At 42.9% G+C, this 20,947-nt stretch overlaps 1 protein-coding gene across 2 annotated transcripts in view; it reads right to left on the minus strand.

The window, feature by feature from the left end:
- Nucleotides 1-4,035: 4,035 nt before the first annotated feature.
- Mboat1 (membrane bound O-acyltransferase domain containing 1) overlaps nucleotides 4,036-20,947 on the minus strand; it is a 107,926-nt gene continuing 91,014 nt past the window's right edge. The window contains exons 9-12 of one of the 2 annotated variants that reach the window (XM_052728958.1): nucleotides 20,370-20,434; nucleotides 17,198-17,330; nucleotides 14,084-14,235; nucleotides 4,036-7,124 (exon numbers count right to left, since the gene is read on the minus strand). In XM_052728958.1, coding sequence (XP_052584918.1) covers nucleotides 7,004-7,124; nucleotides 14,084-14,235; nucleotides 17,198-17,330; nucleotides 20,370-20,434 — 471 coding nt within the window. In that variant the 3' untranslated portion in view covers nucleotides 4,036-7,003. The remainder of the gene's footprint in view (nucleotides 7,125-14,083; nucleotides 14,236-17,197; nucleotides 17,331-20,369; nucleotides 20,435-20,947) is intronic. The other variant, XM_052728957.1, reaches the window with a different exon arrangement.

Here is a 20,947-nt window from a genome sequence, read left to right on the forward strand (position 1 = left end):
CACAACCCATCCAATCCCAGCTTTTCTGTATATGTGTCTGTTCTTTCTTCATCCACAAGTCGCCCCTGTCAGGTTTCCAGGACCAAAACATGAAGGATGTGGCAGGCATCCTTACCTTCATATCCCAAGATCTCTTGTATAGCTGGGGTTTTCTTCAGTCCTGCCCAGCACCACAGACCCCACAATAACTTATAAAATATCACTCAGAAACTTACATTAATTAAACTGCTGGGCCATTAGCTCAGGCCTACCACTGACTAGCTCTTACACTTAACTCAGCCCATTTCTGTTAATCTATCTGTCTCCACGTGTTCCATGGCTTTACCTGCTGCCTTTACATGTTGCTCCCTGGATGGCAGGCTGGCGTCTCCTCCAGCTCCCACCTCCCAGCCTCTCTTCTCTGTCATGCCTATCCTATACTTCCTGCCTGGCTACTGGCCAATCAGTGTTTCATTTATCAATCAATCATAGCAACATATGTTCATAACTTACAGGACATCCCACAGCACTCTTGCCTTATAGACAAGCTTGGAAATGCAAAGAATAGGTGCATAGCAACCTTCAAAAACACAGTATCTTAGCCAGTACAACTGGGGATCCTTACAGGAGGCTTAGCTGACTCTAGACATATCTTGGTCCAGTTTTTAGCTCCTTTTGTGTTCTCTGTCTTATCCAGTCTTTTCTCCTTTCTCTTGCCAATGTTAAGCAAAATTGGAACCAAGTATAGCGTTTTCTGGGATTAAGACCATTTCTAGGGAGCTGTGGGTTTGGCTCAGTGACAGAGCACTTGCCTAGCAGGCATGAAGTCCCAGCACTGAAAAGATAAGTCTTTCTAGCTAAGAGACAAACAACCCAGCAACTAGACACCTTCTTGTGCTTAAAGGTCACCAGAGCAGTCTACCTACCGGAAATTCTTCTCCTTGGACCTCCAACTTCTGTCATGCCCTTGCTCTGCTCCTCAGTCTCTGTGTTTAGACCTCCCAAAGTGTCATTCATTTCTAGAAAAGCAACTTGCTTTTCACAACAGCTTCAAATACCCAAAGTCCAGGGAAACTTTGAACCTTTGCATATCCTAAAATACATCAAGGGCCAGGAGCAGAAGATGCTAGCAGAAGACCTATATCTGCAATGCCAGCTTGGCTTCCACCCTCCTCCTTCACTCCTTGAGTTCCTTAGCTCCCCTGCCGCTTAAAGTAGAGATGAGGATTAATTACTGCTGCAAAACACAGCTCTCAGCTTAAATGGAATATGGCCAAGATTATTCTGAGCCACAAATGAGTGACTGTTGACCAGGAACACAGAATCATGCTGCCCTGAATGACTTGCTCCAATGTGAAAGTGGTTGCATGAACTTTACATCACATCAATTTCTCTACCCCTTGCATGTCCAGTAAGCTTCCAAAGTGCCAGGGCCAGCTAGGGTACATCTGGAAACCTCTGGTCCAGGTGAGTGCTAGTGTTACTCTTGGAACCTAAAGGTGTCTGTTGCTCTGAAAATAATCTCTGCAGTTGGAATGTAAAGTAGACCCTTGACTCATCCCATCCAGGATCCCAATCCCAGCTCCTCCACTATCTGGGTGAACTTGGGCCTGTTACTTGTGTTAACTAGAGTCTATGGGAGGCCACCATTTTGAACTGTGCTTCCACACTAGGCACCAGTAATCATAATCAAACCAGAATGCAATCAATTATGCTAAGGAAGCAAGTAAATTTCCAAACAGGTCTGTTTCTCCTAAAAGAAAATTTCAAATCTACCTTCATATCATATGAAGCACCCCAGGATTCACTTGTCACAAAAATATAAATAACCTGAACCAACCTGATGTCCCCCAGATTTTCCCATTGTTTCCACCTTATAGAACCTACTGTCTACCACTGCTCTCTGGTGACTCATTATATTTTGTCACCAGAAGCTGTTTGGTTAATGAACAACAAATAAAAGCCAATTGGACCTCCAGCTGAATCTGCCGTGACTTCGTCTCCACACCTATTTTCCCTGAGCCTCAGCTTCCACCTCTGCAAAGAAGTTCCCAGAACTGTAGGAGGGGAAACAAGCGAAAGGAAGCTGTTCATGAATGCTTTTGCTCTTCTTCACAGCTGGGAGTAGACAAACACAGGGAGTTTGACAAAGCTCATGTGAGCTGGGACTTTTCTAGGAAAATAACTTTCCTCGTGGGCCCCATAAAGTCACTTGCTGGGCCTGGAAATTACCTCTGCAGGCAGCCATGCAAGTGGAGCCTGCTTGATGGTGTAGCTGATGCCCTGACTATTTGCTTGAGGTCAATGTGTCTTCAGACAAGGGCAGATTTAACTTCTGTGGACAGCAGGCTAGGGGATGGCACAGTTGCTGTCCTGGGTAGAGCATTAGCCAGAAGAAATAGCCACTCTAAATTTGCAGGAAAGCAGGGGTAAGCCACCAGTCCAACAGTTTCCTAATTTAGGAGTGCTGCATGTTCCCAGGGCATCCCGGTGGTACAGGGGTCTGAACCAGATCTTCTAGGATCACTGTGTAAGGCATCTTTGACTTGCAGTGTCTAAGAATGTCAAGCCCACACCAAATACAACACATATGCTAACTAAGTAAATGCATTAATTAGTGAATGGAGGGAGCAGGCGGGTTCACACTATGTCAACTAGCTGTTTGAGTGATCCCCTACTCCCAAGCCATACCATGCTTCCAGCATCCTCTACAAACCTAGGCCTTTACCTCAAACACTAATTTTGAAAGGCAGGAACATTTCCCCGTGCAAACACAGCTCAATCAAAACTGTCAAGAGCAATGATGCATTAAGCTAATCCATTCAACCCTTTATTCACTCAACAAACACTTACTAAGTCTTCATTACACAGCAGGGCCTGTGCCAAGTGCCAGAGACAATAGGGGAAGAAAGATGAAGTTTCTAGACCACAGGCATTGATTTTTTTTTTCTAGGCTTCCTAAGTAGTTCAGATGTCCAGCAGAGGTGAGAAAGTGAGTCATCTACACACTGCCCAGACACTGGAAACGTTCAGCCCGAGCCCCACCAGTACCAGGAACAACTGTCAACTCCTATGTTCCTGTCCCAGCCTCCTCCCACTGCCCTTTCCTTTCACCAGTCGGAATCTCAGACTGAATTCCTTACTGCTTTTCTCAACTACTGAATAATATTGTTCCTTGGGGCTACCTAAAAAGCCAAGTACAAAAATAAATAAATAAATAAATACTAAAACAGACTATTTTACATTTATCTTTAAAAAATAAATAAAATCAGGAGCTGGAGAGATGTCTCAATAATTAAGGGCACTGCTGTTCTTGCAGAGGACCCATGTTCAATTTCTATAACCCACAACCATCAGGAACTCCAGTTCCACGAAACTATGTCCTCTCCTGCCCTCTGAAGGCATCAGGCACACACATGGTGCATGTACATACATGCGGGCAAACACTCATACGCATAAACTTTTTTTAGTTAAAAAAAAGGCAGAAAATATATTGATTTCAACCCAACCTCCCCCTGCCCATCCAACTCATTTTTATTAAAACACACCTTATATTACAGACAGCTTGGAAATCTATGGCAATAAATATAGTTCCAACCCTGGTCCTAAAGAGAAACCATACGGAAAAGGTTCTTGGAAAAATAAGGCTGAATTTCCCTTCTATGCGCTGTCCCTTCAGAGCTAATGAAAAGCCTCACAGAAGCAAGCTGGCTGCCAGCTCTCTCCTCCCATCACCAAGGTTCTTCTCTCAGAGGTGAGGATACTTAAGTACAGGAAAGTCTGGGAAGAAAGAACTTCTCTATTGCAGAAGTTCTATATGGATTACTCGCACCTCATGCCAATCCTGATGGCTACCGTTCTCTTCAGTGTGGGATTTTTGTTTGTTTTTTTTTTCCCCATGTTTGTACTTCACAATATTTCTGCTGGAGGCTCTGGTATGTTTTAGCACCTATATCCCACCGTTTATTACAAACACTGCTCTTGGGATTCTAAGGTGGGTTTGTCTCATGAGTTCCTAGTTAAAATGAAGTGAGCCTCATGCACTGGGTTCACACTACTTCACTACAACACTGTGGAGGAACTCGGGGTCCAGGATACTCTGATCCTTGCCTCTCAGCTGTTGCATGCAAGAAACCTCCCACTGGTTGTTGCATTCTCCCCATCACCATCAGCTTCCACACGTTTTCTCTTCTGCTATCTACTTCCTCTGGCTTCCTACTGGCTCATTTGTTTCTGTTTCTGCCACATTGGGAGGAGGGGATGGTTACACTGAACACATATAGGTATCTTCCTTTCTCTCTCCTAAACATCACACTATAACAATAATTTACCCAGAACTTACACTCTGTTAGCTACTATACGCAATTCAAGGACTGGTTAAAATACACAAGAGATTATGCATAAATTTTATGCAAATTCTATGCCATTTTACATAAGAAACTTGATCATCATTAGACTCTGGAATCAGAAAGTGGTTCTTGAACCAATCCCCCATGAAACCCCAGGAAGGGTTTTACATCCTCTTACTCAGCACCAAGACTGATACATACTTTAAAAGTCAAAGTAGAAGACTTCCTCATTTCACTGTCCTAAGACACACTGGAAGGGTACCTTGTAGCTAGAGTTTTCCTGCCTGGCCCACAGTCAGGACAAATCTCTCTCACCTGCCAGTCCCACAGCCGCTCAGACCCAACCAAGTAAACACAGAGACTTACATTGCTTACAAACTGTATGGCCATGGCAGGCTTCTTGCTAACTGTTCTTACAGCTTAAATTAATCCATTTCTATAAACCTATACCTTGCCACGTGGCTCGTGGCTTACCGGCATCTTCACATGCTAGTTGTCATCGTGGCGACTGGCAGTGTCTCTGCCTCAGCCTTCCACTTCCCAGCTTTATTCTCCTCCTTGTCCCGCCTATACTTCCTGCCTGGCCACTGGTCAATCAGTGATTTATTTATTGACAATCAGCAACACACTTGACATACAGACCATCCCACAGCAGTACCTCATGGAAAAGCCCATGGCCCTGGATTGAAGTCTCAGTGACATCACTAATTCTGTAACATGAGGCCACTAGCCAATGTCTGTACTCCACAGTCCCTTCCTTTGTAAGGGAATATAATGTGGTGGTATTGTGTTCCCCAAAATATTGTGCACTCTAATAAACTTATCTGGGGTCAGAGAACAGAACAGTCACTAGATATAGAGGCCAGAAAATGGTGGCACATGCCTTTAATCCTAGCATTCCAGAGGCAGAGATCTGCCTGGATCTCTGTGAGTTCAAGGCCACACTGGAAACAGCCAAGCATGGTGACTCATGCCTTTCATCCCAGGAAGTAATGGCAGGAGGCAGAAAGGTATTTAAGGCATGAGGATGAGGAACTATAGCCTGGTTAAGCTTTTAGGCTTTTGAGCAGCACAGTTCAGCTGAGAGGCATCCAGTCTGAGGAAACAGGATCAGCTGAGGAATTAGTGAGGTGAGGAAGCTGTGGCTTGTTCTGCTTCTCTGATCTTCCAGCTTTAACCCAATACCTAGCTCTGGGTTTGTTTTTATTAGTAAGTACCTTTAAGATTCATGCTACAATAAGCATACTTACAATGCTGTAAATGAAGATAAGAAATCATATAAAGAAACCAAAACTGTCCCCATTTCTGATGTAACACGGAGAGCACTGACCATGTTACAGTGCTAGAACTTAAGACAAAGAAAGCCTCAGTTGTGTACACATTTGTGAAAACACACACAAGTCGAGACAAACAAACAATTCTTCCATAAGGAATCATTTCCTAAAATAGAAATATATTATTTATTCAGTGAGAAACTGATTTTTTTTTATCATCTGATCAGATCAAATTTTCAGCTCCCAGGCCATTTGATTGAGAACACATCACTGAAGCATATATTCTATTATTATAATTACTATTATTATAATTATCATTATTATTATTTTCCACGTTTTAAATATGTGTTTCCTTCTTTCACACAGACTATTTCACCCAGTAGAAATGCCCCAAAGGAGCCACAGCACAATCATAATGAAGACAGAGTAGAGCATTATCATTCAGTTGCAGCTTCCCAGCATGACAGTTCACCTAAAATAAAGCTGCAATTGCATCCATTACAATGGAATTAATCCATTACAAAAATCAGCTTGTGTCTACATGTTGGCCATGATCACTGACACTTTCAACATATGCAGGGAGAAGACAGAGCCTCTACCTACTGAAAGCAATTATTTCTTGAAAAGGTATTCAGTCACCTTTGACAGTGTCAGTGTCTGGGTGCCTTCTCAGGGCCAACTCAGGTCAAGTCACACAGATCAAAGCAGTCAAAATGGAAAGCAGTAGCCCCCATCTGCTCCCCAGCTCCAGGGGCACACAGGCAGGAAACTTTCTGATTTCCAATCTTGGCTCAGTTCAGAAGGAAAGAAGGGAATGATGCATTTCTGGGGGAAGTAATGCAGCCTGCTGGAGGGCACATCAATCCATTCAAGCATTCAGGGTTAATCTTCCCAGTTTGTGGAGTTTTTTTTTTTCAACACCCTGAAAACATTCCTCCATAATCACTTCTTTCCAAGGGCGTCTAAGCATAGGAGTTGTGTCCACAACCCAGTAAGTCATGCAGCCAAGGGTCTGGAGTTGCCAGGGGAAAATCATGTCTGGGAAGGTTCTGATTTCAGAAATCTTGGACAAGTCGTCTCAGCAGACATCTCCTAAGTTCTGGAGGCAACGCCTGGATCCATGCATCCAGATTTCAGTAGGTGGAAATGATTTCAGAAGAGCTAACCCAGTGGCCTATTCTCTACACTGTGTCACTGAAAGGCCCTGTAATATATGAAGACAAAGCTAGACATGGTGATTTAACTGTACAAAAAAAAAAAAAGGATTTATAAAAATATTCCCTGCAGTGAAAAAAGACCGCATGTAAACATCTCCTCTAAGTCACTGGAGAACCCTCAAGTCTGTTGGTTTTGTCTTCACAATGTCCTGCAATTCTGCTGTTCAGCTTCTCTCTGTGGGTATCAGTCCACCTTCTTCTGTACAGAATTTGTACTTTGAGGCTTCCTTTGAAGCTGGTGTGGTTTGATTGGCAGGAAAAGGACTATCAGCAGACTTACGATGTGTAAGAAAAAGAACATAGACCTAGAAGTAAAAACACAAGAATTGCCTTTCAAAGAGGGGCATAAACGGAAAACAAACTCCATACACAATGACATCATCTTCAGCAGGGCAAAAGGAGGCACTGTGCTCAACAGCAGCAGTAGCAGTGAGGCACGATGCCTCAGGCTGGCCATGTGCTCCTTGTTTTGGCAGGCAAGCAAGCTAAGGATGGATGAAACCACAAAGCTGGGTGAGGCAAAGACAGACAGATGCAGCACTGCCCCATTGGCATAATCAGACCAAGAGAACTAACTGTGTGAAACCAGACATTTCTGCTGTTTCAAACACTGAGGATGACAGAGCACATGAAGTCCACCCACTCTGTGCTCCAAGCGCAAGCACAGCCTCATCTCTCATGTACTTCTCAAGACTGAGGAGCTCCGGTCTACATTAGAAACTGGAAAGATCTTGATTAAATCAAAAAACAAACAAACAAAAAAATCTTTTATTTTATGATTTGTTGTGGGGAGGCTTGCAAAGAAGTGCCACAGTCCATGTGTGGCCAGAGGACAACTTTTAGGCATCAGTTCTCTCCTTCTAGCATGGGTTCCTGGGATCAAACTCAGGTTGTCAAGCTTGCACACCAAGAGCTTTTAGCGGCTGAGCCATTTCACCGGTCCAGGGTCTGCATTTTGAAAGCTCCATTAGAGTTTGAAAATAACTTCCATCTAAACTAATAAAAACCAAGTTTTACTTTTGACAATGGTTGACTGTCATTGGCATAGTGTAAATGCCAAGTAAACACTGGGCACAACCTGTTAATAAACACATGTAACTAGAAATTGTTTCTGTTAGCATAACTATTCCAGATCCATTGGAAAGGCTAAAGTAATACTCTAGTCATCTCCCTCTGCCCTGCTTGCCTGCGCTTTTGCTCTCTCTGTCTCTCTCTGTGTCTCTCTCTGCCTCTGTCTCTGTCCTCCCCCCTCTCTCCTTACACCCTTCCCTTCTCTTGATAGTGAGGATTGAAACTAGGGTTTTGTGTATGCTAGGTAACACTCCATCACTGAGCTGTATCTCTAACCTCTCTAATGTTCTCTAAAGATTAAAGAAAACAGTTAAAAGACAAGGGATCCACAACTAATAATAATAATTAGGGTCCACGAGAAGTCCCACAAAAGACCACCAGACATGTATACAATCAACAAGAGCATTTAATTCTCCAAAGCAAACATTCCAGCATGCTGGGGTCAAACCATCTGACAAAGTGGCAAAATGGCAACCCCAAGAGATGCTTGCAGGCTCCTTTTAAGCACAGCTAGGGGAATTCCAGCTCTGGTTAGGTGTACTTTGAAGTGATTGGGTCTAGACCTCTACTGGTAGAGGAATCATTTTGTGATTGGCTCATGACATCTGGTCAGCAACTATGGTTGCAGTGTCAGGGACCTGTTTGACTGAAAATAGCAAGAACAGTTCCTTCTTGTGGCTGGGTAGGACCCTGATTGGCTACCAGACTGGACATACTTCCAGACATGAGTCAACGTAGGATGGTGGGGTAATATGGGGAGAGATCTTAGCAAACTGGCCCCTGGAGAAAGAAAAACAAAAACAACTGGCCCCTGCTAGGGTCAGTCCTGTTATAAGAGGGGACAGCTGCTTTGATATCATTCCTCAATAATGACAAGGCCAAATAACTCACATCTACCCTAAGCTGCTCCACCTTTAGCAAGAGGAATGGCTCCCTAGAAATATTTATGGAGTAGTCAAGAGCACTAAGGTATCTGCACTTGCTCATTTGTTCCTTAAACAGTAACTGCTTATGATGGATGAAGCACAGGGCCAGGATAAAGCTTAGTGGTGGAGCACGTGTTGGCATGTGTGGAGCCCTGGCTTCAATTTTCAGCACTAAAAAAGAAAAGAAAAAAAAAAACCCAAAATGTATTAAACTAGGATTTCCAAGAAAGGATGAGTTTCTACCCAGTTCCCTGGGAGAAGATCAACAGGAAAAGCACAGTGGTCCTTTGATACCCACAGGATATCAGTCCCAGGGCACCTACTTATGCCCAAATCTCCAGACACTCTATTTCCTTTATGTAACAGTACCATGCTTACATATAATCTACACAAGCCTCTCCTATGGTTTTTACCACATGTGGTATACTTAGAAAACTGAATAGACTGCAAATGGCCAGAGGAAAAGAGCAAGTGGAATGCTCTGTACATGTTCTACCATAGAACCAGTTTCCTCTGGACTTAACAGGACTAGCCCCATCTTGAAGCAGAATGGCTGTAGTGACCTACAGAAGACCCTGGTCTACAGTCATTATGGTGATAAACAGAACAACGTAACAAAAAGCCAATCCACAGAAAGGTTAAGGGGCTTTTTATACTCCCCCTTGGAGATAGAGAGGATATCACATGATGCTTCCCTGAGATTCCAATCACTTCTCCCTCCACACCAACTGTGCACAGTATTTAAGATATACAAAACTGACTGGGGTTTTGCTTTTCAGTAGTGAAACCAACATGCTAAAATTATTGATGGTTTGGTAAATAACCCCAGTAAATAAGCTGACTCCCCATCTGGTCTCAAGGGGTCTTTCTTTAATCTGTCAGCTTCTTTTCTATCTGGGGTGCAGATGTTTCTCTATGTTTTTCAAGGAAAGTCACAAGAGAGACATCAATATGGCACAGTGTCTTAAAAATATTCTCAGCCCATGGATCCGAGGGTCATCTGGGTATGATGAATAGCTATTTAAACAGCAAAGGAGGAGTAATCAACCATCTAACTTAGTGTGAAAAGAACACTGAGAGTGAAGGGGACCTCCTATGAAAATCCCTGGGCACAGACTGGATTCTCAGAGGTCATAAGCAGGGCTGCAGTAAACTACAACTTTAAAACGAACACACCTAAGATACTTTGTCCTTCTACTTTGTCCCATTTCCTGTGGGACATGAGGCAATCATGTTAAATTAAATCCAAGTAGACAATCAAGAAAAGCAAACTTCAGTTTCCTAGTAAATGTGAGTGACCTTTTCTGACAGTACACATCGCCTCTAAAACTATGTGCAATGTTTCATCTTTCTGTTATAGGAAGTCTTAAATCAGCTATCGTCTACTGAGCACACTCAACACTGACTTTGGTACTCCAGCTATAAATGATGTTTGTTTCCAAAGAGCTGGCTAGCTATAAAAGTTATTTACAAATTCTAACCTTCTTCTTTTATAAAGTGTGTGTTTGTGTGGTGCTTATGTGTGCATCTGTGTGGGAGAGCTAAAAGACTAGCTCGGGTGTTGTTCTTTAGAAACACTGTCCACTTCCTCTGAGGCTCGGTCTTTCACTGACTGGCCAGACACTCTCCAGTTAAGCTTGTCTGGCTAGGCAGTGAGCCCCAGAGATCCTCCCATCTCTGCCTCCCCAGCACTGGGATTATAAACGTGCTACCACATCCAGCATCTTATGCGGGTGCTGTCGACCTGAAGAGCATTTTGACATCAGACATGGAGATACAGAGTTTGCCCAGTTGGCTTTGGGTCTTGCTTTGGTCCAGTCTTTCCTCACTATGTCCCTTCTATACGTTTTGTAAAGGTAATATCTATCCTGTGCCATTATATGTTGGAAGTATGTAATCTGGTTTTTTTTTTTTTCTTAAATTTGGTTTTATAGGGGATTACAGTTAAGAAATTGCATGATCTCGGAAGAGACTTTGAACTTTGGACTAAATGCATTTTGCATTGTAATATTGTTACAAGTTTGTGGGTGTCAAAGAGTGTAATGTGGTAGTTTGGATGTAATTTGACCCCACAAGCTCATAGGGAATGGCACTATTAGGAGCTGTGACCTTGTTGGAGGAAGTGTGCCACTGTGGGGGTGGGCTTTGAGGTCTCCTATGATCAAGTGACACAGTGACACAGTTTACTTCCTGTTGCCTGCAGATCAAGATGTAGGACCCTCAGCTCCTTCTCCAGCACCAAGTCTGCCTGCATGTCACCATGTACCACCATGATGATAATGAACTAAACCTCTGAAACTGTAAGTCACCCCAATTAAATGTTTTCCTTAATAAGAGTTGTCATGGTCATGGTGTCTCGTCACAGCAATAGAAACCCTAACTAAGACAGGATCAGTCTCAGATCCTCAGCTTGCAAGGAAAGTGCTTTATCAAATAATCTATCCAAGGCCAAATTCTAACATCCTTACATATTGAATTTAAAAAAGCATTGTTTAAAGATAAGTAAGTGTGTGACTACTGGGTTTCAAACAATTCCATAGGTTTCTTTTTCTTTTCCTTTATTCAGTTTTTTTAACCTTTGTTTTTTAACAAGGTCTCATGTTGTAGAATATTATTTTAAGATGTGTTACATTTGTTCATGCTGTGGAACATTTGTTTAATGATACAAAGACATGTTGCATTCTTTTATGTTGCATTTGTTTAACTCTGTGAAGCTGTTTTACTGTGCCTGTCTAAAACACCTGATTGGTCTAATAAAGAGCTGAGCAAAGAGCTGAGTGACCAATAGCAAGGCAGGAGAAATAGGATAGGTGGAACTAGCAGGCACAGGGAATAAATAAGAGGAGAAATCTGGGAGGAGAAGATCAAGAAGCAAGAAAAGATCAAGGAGTGAGAGAAGAAGGAGGAGGACTCCAGGGACCAGCCACCCAGCTACACAGCAAGCCATGGAGTAAGAAGTAAAGAAAGGTATACAGAAACAGAGAAAGACAAAAGTCCGGAGGCAAAAAGTAGATGGGATAATTTAAGTTAATAAAAGCTGGCTAGAAACAAGCCAAGCTAAGGCCAGGCATTCATAAGTAAGAATAAGGCTCCTTGTGTATTTATTTGGGAACTGGGTGGTAGGCCTCCCAAAGAGCAAAAGAGCCAAAAGAGTGAAAAATAAACAACTACAGTCTCACACAAAGCATATTGGAAATGTAAATGCAAAAGACGGAGAACATCTGAGATGTGAATTTGTTTATAGCTGTCCTTCACTGTTGGCCACTGAACTTAACCCCAAACAAGCTACAGATCTGCAAGGCAACTACACTCATCTTCTCCAAATGGTCATGACATTTGAATTTCCTTTTACTAGATTTAGTGACTCTCTTTAGAGTGAGTCAGAGCTAGAGAGAGGGCTGGCTGTGCAAGCATGAGAACCTGAGTTTAGATCCCCAGTAAACATGTTTTTTGAAAAAAAAAAAAGCTGGGCATATGGGTATATCCATCAGGACCTGTAATTCTAGTACTGGTGCAAGGTTTGGCGCTGGTGGCGGGACGCAGGGACAGAGTCAGAATGATCACCTGGACTAGGCTTAGCCAAAATACGGCTGGAAGATTAGACAGTCTGAGGAAATTCCACATGAGCTCTGGATGCGGTGTTAAATCTAGTCTTTCTATCTGATCTGCTAAACATTCAGGCTTCAGAATGAGCACATTCAGGGGCAGTTCTGTCTTACACTTTGAAAGAGAAAACAATGATGCTTTGAAGAGGAAAAGAGAGGCAGGGACCGGAAAACAACCAGAGAGATTTTGGTTCCTTCAGTTCAAAGCATCAACATGCCTAAACATCACAGCTGGGGTACCATTCTCTGAGCGTAAACAATGGCACTGTCTATTTCTAAGTCACTCTTTATAACTAAACTATGTTAAAAAAAAAAAAACCAAACAAACAAAAAACTTAACCTTGGGGCTGGGGAGACGGCTCAGTCAAGCGCTTGCCACGTAAGCATGAGGACCGGAGTGTGATCCTCGGAACACACGTTAAAAAGCTAAGTATGTGCTTGTTTATCCCACGCTTGTCATCCCAGTTCTGGGCACCCAGGAGGATCTCTGGGGCTCACGGGCCAGTCAGGCCTGCCTCGTCAGTAAGCTCTGGGCCAAACGACAGCCCCCGCCTCAGAAAGCAAGGTTGACACCTTGACCTCTGGTCACCAAACACACACACACACACACACACACACACACACACACACACACACACACACTGTCATGCACACACACAAAAGTGAATCTGGAAAGACCTGGGTCATCCACTAAATGATGCATGTTAGCATTTACTGTGTAGAGGTACTGGCCTGCATCCCCCGCATGCCCCTCACTCAGTTCCCACACTCACTCCTAACAGAGATGCTTGGAGGCATTCTTAGCCTCCTTTTACAGTAAAATTACACAATTCCAAGGCCAAAGGCTCAAGGACTCCATGATGGGGAAAAAAATTAAACATGAACATGAAATATGAAAGTACATGATTATAAGTCATAGTTCATTTGGAACATAGACTTTCAAATACAAGGCCTGATAGACCTTTTCCTAAAATCTTCTGGTCCCCACCCTTGGTTCCCATATCCCCCACCATCATGCACATCTGGAAATATAAATCCCCATGCACACTCACTAGCATCACATCTCATCTGTAGGCACAGAGTGCTCAGTCAACCAGCAGCAACACCCTAGCGCCTACCCTCAGTCTGTCTCAGAGTATCATCCAACTCTCCCACACAGCTTAATCCTCAGGAAAAAGAGCCAAGGGCAAGAATTCACCCCTTGAGTTTGGGGGAGCATATTTGTAAGCTCTTTTTTCACCCTTTGTTTGAGACAAGATCTCACAGCCCAGGCTCAAGCTCAAGACCCTCCTGCCTCTACCTCCCAAGTGCTGGGATTACAGATGTATTCTACCAGGCAGACGGAGTGTGTGTGTATGTGGGGGGGGGGGGGGTGTAATCCTCTGAGTTTTTACTCTGTATCTATCCCTTCCAAATGCACGGCCACCAGAGCCCTTTCACATTAGGGATTACTTCGGAGATCCTTGTCAACCATCATCACAAGTATTGGAGCTCATGTTGGTATCTTTGGGACAGTCATCTGCTCTTCTACAGGCATTTCCACAGTCAAGTTACACTTAGCAACTCTTAGTACAGTCCCTTAGCATGTTGATCAGTTTATCAACTCTGAAGTCAAGAAAAGATAAATGTCCTAGGCATCAACTGAGAACACTGGAAACTTACTTGTATAAACTGATGGTAGGCTCAACTGCCAACATGACAAAGGGCGCTGCCGTGTAAGAGACAGCCAGCTGAGTGGTGGCCCAGGTAACCACGTCATAAGCAACCTTCCGAGCTTTGGAGGAAAGGAAGTGATGTCTGTAGTTGTTCCTCACCTGCAAACCAAGAAGGCAGAAGTAGGAGGCAGGAGTGAAAATTGAAATGACTTCCACTCAGTCACACACACAAGAAGTGGGACCACAGGAACACAGGCTAAAGAGCAGAACCAAACATCTGAGTTCCGTTTTCAACCAAAACCCCACCAGCTTTTCTTATTACATGTATGTATGTATGCATGTATGTATATATGTGTAAATATATGTGTGATACAATACATATATACGTATCCTTTTTAACATCTACCCCCCCCCAAAAAAAAACAGTTTAAGAACTTGGCACAGAGCTGAGCGGTAGTGATACATGCCTTTGATCCCAGCACTCAGGAGGCAGAAGCAGGAGGATCTCTGTGAGTTCAAGGCCAGTCTGGTCTACAGAGTGAGTTCCAGGATAGTCAGGTAGCCAGAGCTACACAGAGAAACTCTGTCTCGGGGAAAAAAAAAAGAAGAAAAAGAAAAAAGAAAAAAAGAACTTGGCACAGAGCCCTCCAAAGGCTTTTCTATTTATATGTATCTACATTTATAGTCCTAACGGCACTGGTGAATTTTTTAGCCAGCTTGATGGTTTTTTGTTTTGGTGTAATCTGTTGTATTCTTGTTGCCACATCCATAAATATTAATCTTCAATGTTATTTAAGGTAATTAGGGAGACTTAGCTTGTCTACTTGCCCCTTGTTTTGCTGCTACAGTTTTGTAGTGCATGCTCTTACTGATAAGTCTCTGTGTTATACCGTTTCCATGGCTACAAGGGTACAAGCATCAACTATTACCACAACTAAAAGCAACTGCTATTTACTGCGTGCTTCCTGTGTGCCGTGTCTGTGCTAATAGTTTACATGGACTGTGTCTGTTGAGTCTTCTAGCAAGCTACCAACACTTCCTGATGAAGCAAAAGACCTTTCTTAGGCTAGGGATGTACTCAGTTGGTAACTACTTGTCTATGACGCACAAAACACTGGGATCAGTCCCCAGCACTTCTTAAATCTGGGCACCATGGCATGGGCCTATGATCCCAGCACTCCAGATGTCCAGACATAGAGGCACGAGGATCAGTAGTTCAGAGTCATTTTTTACATGCATAGGGAGTTCCAGGGTAGTCTGAGCTACAGGAGATTCAGTCTCAAAATAACAGTAAACCGAGACAAAGACCCCACCAACAATGATTCTTTTCATCCACTCTCACCGCCTCAGAACAGAGTCTGGGGTTCCATCCACTCAGAAATGCTGGGCAGGAGGTGTGAAATTTTAATAGCTAAGTAGCTAACCTCCAGCCTTCCTGACTGCTGAGTTCATTCTCTTGCTAGAAAAAAAAAAAAAAACAACAACAAAACTGTAAGCTCTGCTCCATCAGTCCCCCTTCCCATCCCCTACCTAACTTACTTGTGAAAACTGTTTACAAGGCAGCAATAGACAGAATCTATATAAATCAAAGTCTGTTCCAGAAGAGGCCACTGGAGTAAAGATACTTTAAGGCATGATACTCTGAATACATCAACAAGCAAAGTGCTGACCTTTACTTCTTAGTTTGTTCAAGCAATCTGTTCTTTAGTTTTGATTCAGAGCTGGAGTTGGTACATGAAGAACAAACAAAAGATCTTTCCTGCTTCTTCTCATGTTCAAATATGTATTAAATATTCAGAATTTTTAAAATCAGCATGAATAGCAATTTTCTACCTTGTTCATATGTAGAATTTAATATATTTCACCTAAGTAAAACAGGAACCTTCAGGGGAGAGCTCATCTTATCCGATATGATATCTGGACACCTAGACACTGACTGGCATGTGACGGGGCTGCTGAAATATTCATAGAAAAGTACACTGAAGAATGAGTAAACAGTAAGAGCTCGGAAGATAACCCAGTGTGAACTGAATATCCAGAAGCCACTTTAAAAAAAGAAAAAACAAAACAAAACAAAACAGAAAACAACAACAACCAGGCATCATGGCATCCAACTGTAGTTCAGGAAGTAAGGGAGTGGACATAGGTAGATCCTTGAGGCTCATTAGCAGCCAGCCTAACCTGCTGTGAGTTCCAGTCCAGCAAGAGACCCTTTCTCAAAAAAAATAAAATAAAATAAAATAACAAAGGGTGCAAATTGAGAAACGACACCCAAGGCTGTCTCCTGTTCTACACACACACACACACACACACACATACAAATGCACCAACAAACACTCACCAACCCACACCCACACCCCATGCACACACCAGGCAAAATGAGTGAATAGCAAAATTTACATATAGTATAACTAACGTTATTGGAGCCTGAAATAAGAGAGACCATCATCATGATCAAAGAACAAAATGAAACCAAATCTAAAACTCTGTACTTAACACAGTAACTTTATGCTTAGATTGTATCAGACATATGAGGTTAGATCTGGTCGCCAATAGATGCGGTTCCTTAGGCTGCTACCTCACTGACTTCTCAGAGACATGGTGAATTACTTCTAGGTGTAGTATAATGACATGAGAAATTAAGCAGGGTATAAGCAAACTGAAGTGTGATAGAGCCTGCATTAATTAATAAACATGATCATCTGTACATGTACATTCAGTTTTTAATGATTAAAAATGTGTCTGTTTCTCAAGGGAGTCATTTGTTGCTTGTAAAATTCTTATTGTTTTACTCTCTGCAAATTAATCAGTTAACCACTTTTACAATGGCAAGTCTTATACGTTGAAGTATTTCTGTAATAAGACAACGTTTTATACATTATTTGAGTTTTCCAAATATCATTCCAAAAAAAAAACAAACAAACAAAAAACAAAACAAAACAGTATCCAGAGAGGAATTTATCACTCTGCATCAGAAAGTCACTCCCAACAACCTCACACCTTCACCACTGCTTAAAGCAGAACACGCACACACACACACACACACACACACACACACACACACATGCATGTGCACCCCAGGTTGCTAGAGGAAAAGAGCCAACAGCTGAAGGGAGCTTACCGCTCTAGCTGCCAATGTGACAGGGACTCCAGTTAAGAATGTAAAGTAGTATCCCGGGTAAACGCCATGCCACAGAGCAGACAGCAGGAAGGTGAGCTCGGTAGGGTACCAGGGGACCCGTTCATAGCACACACTGTAAAGAGAGGAAGGACCAGCAAACCCGTGGTGAAAACGCTGCATGCCTCCACCTGCATCCCTTTGGGGCAGACCTCATGGAAGTTCTGGATCCATTCTGAGAAGTGCCTGCCTGCCTCTTAGGAGGGGCTTGCAATGAAATGCATGTCACCTGTGCTTCTCTGGCATCCTGGAGCACTATCAGACATGCAGCTCATGGCTCTGCTATACATTTTAACCTCATTAGACTAAATGGTCTGGAGCCCATCACATGGTCTACTATAACAAAGGTCTCAGGGGTCTCTTTCAACTCAACACAAGTTCCTGCCTTACAGAAGCAGGGTCCACCAAAGGGCAAATCCACTAGAAGTACTGATATGAGTGTCAACAGCATTAAAATGCCTGGGCTCCAGATAAGCATCCGTAGAAATTATCTTCATTTAGCCAACATTAATTTATCTTTCCAACCAGGCCCCTATGACTAATCAACATGACAACCCTTTTTATCTTTCTGGTAGGAACCCTATTGAGAAATTAGTGTGACAATTAGAGGACCTGCTCAGAGCACATCAGATTTTAAATGAAGATAGAGGTGAGTAGCTCTTACCCCAAATGCCTGAGACAAGAAGCCTTTTCAATTTGGAATCTTTTTTCAGAGTTCAGAGTGTTTGCATACATATGAGTTATCTTGGGGTCGAGACCCAAGTCTAAAACACAAGCTCATTTGTGTTTTGTGTATACCTTGCACACACAGCTGGAATGAAGTGTCACCCAATATTCTAGTGTGTGTGTTCTGACTGCCATCTGTCACATGAGGCCAGATGGGGAATTTTCCTCATAGGACATCATGTTAGTGTTCAAAAGGCTTCAGACATGGGGACACTTATGGTTTCATGTTTTCAGATATGAGATGTTCAATGTGGGAACTATACTGAGAAGCTAGAAAAGTCAGCGGGTTCCTTTGAAGATCTTTGGCTCTTCTTGAGCCAAAATTAAAGTAAGTGATAAGAAGTGAAAGGGGGCTTTCTCCCCAGAACTCAGGCTATGCATTGCCAGTGGCAGTCAAGGTAGCCACTACATTCTTCAATAGTGACAGGGTCCCAATAGAAAATGCAACAGTAAATTCAAGCAGTTGTCAAGAATCCACCACTGATGGTTCAAAAGTAACTGATTTTTGTTGCTATCCTTGGCTGCACTGGTACTCACTGTAGACCAGGCTGGCCTCGAACTCACAGAGATCCATCTGCCTCTGCCTCCCGAGTGCTGGGATTAAAGGCGTGTACCACCCACTGCCCAGCAAAAGTAACTAATTTACACCTGGATTCAGGGTTTCATCTCTCTTTCATTGGAGGAAAACAAATGCAACAGAAAGAAAAACACAGGCTTGAAACTCTGTTCTCAGTAAGATTTCTTTTTGGTATGAGAACTAGGCATGCACCTTTTTTTTTTTTCTTAGTTCTTTGTATCTTTTTGCATGAGTGAAATATTTCATTCTCAATCATCTTGGGCTGTACACTCCTAATGGAAACTGTATGACTCTAGGCAAGCCAGGACTACTCAGCATAAAGAAATAAAGGCTGGTATTAAAATTGCTTACAACATTAATTAAAAACAATCATGTTCATATCAGAATTTAAAAACGACAGGAACGGGCAGTTTTCAGAGAGCATCACATCAGCTTTATTTGAAGAATTACTACATTGTGTCTCCTTTGCACCAACAGTTTTGAAGATTTATTATCATGTATGTATTTGCATGGTGCTGTGGGATGTTCTGTATGTTAAATGTGTTGCTCTGATTGGTTAATAAATAAAACACTGATTGGCCAGTAGCCAGGCAGGAAGTATAGGCAGGACAAGAAGAGAAGAGAATTCTGGGAAGTGGAAGGCTGAGGCAGAGAAACACTACCAGCTGCTGCCATGACAAGTGAGATGTAAGGTACCAGTAAGCCACAAGCCATGTGGCAACTTATAGACGAATAGAAATGGGTTAATTTAAGATATAAGAACTAGATAACAAGAAGCCTGCTGTGGCCATATAGTTTGTAAGCAATATAAGTCTCTGTGTGTTTACTCAGTTGGGTCTAAGCGGCTGTGGGACTGGCAGGTGAGAGAGATTTGTCCTGACTGTGGTCCAGGCAGGACCAGGAAAACTCCAGCTACAGCATGGAGGTTTTTACACATGAGTGCATGTGCCTTGGAGGCCAGAAGAGGGCACTGGATCCCTCAGAGCTGGAGTTACAGGTGGTTGAGACAACCCATGTAGATGATAGGAACTGAACTCGACTTCTCTGCAAGAGCAGTCCACGCTTAAGTCCACCCACCCCTTCAGCTTCGTCTCAGTGTTTAGAATTGTGAAAGACACTGCTCATCAAAAGCAAAACCTAGTCTCTTCCTATGCTCCCTGCAGGTTCAGGTGCATTCACGAGGTGGAGTTTGGTGTTCCAAAGACAGTATATTCATAGTTCCCTAACAAGTAATGCTTCCAAATTTAGAACACATACAGAAACAGGTCAGAGAAAGGTCAGTATAAACACAGGCATGTGGGGGATGGGGGATGGTAAAGCTCTCAGTGCTAGGAACAGCAGTAGCCCTCTTCAGGGATTTGATGTTGACACTGACTTCCTAAGATCTGAAAACTAGACTCTCCTGGGTATCAAACCAAACAGCAGAGAAGCCAAACGCCTAGTTCCGGGAACAGACCTTTGGTCCTGTATCTGTCACTCATAGATCTGTGACTTGGGGCACTCCATGTAACCGCTCTGCTCTCTTTCTTCAACTACAAAACAGAGTAATACTACTAATAGCATCTCACAGGATTGCTGCAAGGAATAAACGAGAGTGTGGAACTCAGTGATGAGCATTATGGGATGAAACAGGCACGTACTGGGATCTTCTCAAGTCGCTGTCCCCACTTTTCTATTTACAAGATGTGGATAATAATGTCAAAGTGTCAGATGGTGTGACTGGCAGCCAACTGTTGCCCCACCCACCTCACCCCCGGGAGTCCCTAAGCATATCCCTGCCATGAGCAATAAGATAGTTCTTGTGTCCCTTACCATTTCAGCCACGTAGATGTCTGAATATTCCAGTTTTCTAAGTACATTTTGAAACTCGTAGCAGTCTAGAAACAAGAAAATAACACCTATCATTAGCTTTAAAAATACCCAAGCAATGGAAAGTCCTGCCCAGAACTCCCTTGCTCACACAGGCGATGTGGATTTCAAGCGGGATTACTCAGACACAGTTCAGTCAGCTGTTCTGCCACAGGCAGTAACATTTTCTGGCATTTATAAGATTTACTTTGCAGCTAAACCTTGGCTTGGAGACTCAAGTCTGCTCAAAACTTATTTCTACATTAGAGCAAAACTGAGGGGGAAGTTCTGTCAATTCCCTCCCACTCTGATTTTTAAAAAACAAAGTCAAACGACTTAGAACTACTCTAAAAGGAGATTTACCACAGGGAAAGTCTAATTATCGGATTGTAGGGCTTTCAGGACAAGTTAAATGAAACTGTTATCTTTGTACTATGTGACCACGTGCAAACTAGGTCAGCCTTTTACAGTCACTTCTATAAATAGTTTCCCAGTCCCAACTGCATCCAATTTTGCCTGAAATAGTAAGAGACTTCACGCAT

Source organism: Peromyscus californicus, unplaced genomic scaffold (assembly GCF_007827085.1).
Source record: "Peromyscus californicus insignis strain IS unplaced genomic scaffold, ASM782708v3 Scaffold_8__1_contigs__length_139910024, whole genome shotgun sequence".
NCBI lineage: Eukaryota > Metazoa > Chordata > Mammalia > Rodentia > Cricetidae > Peromyscus > Peromyscus californicus.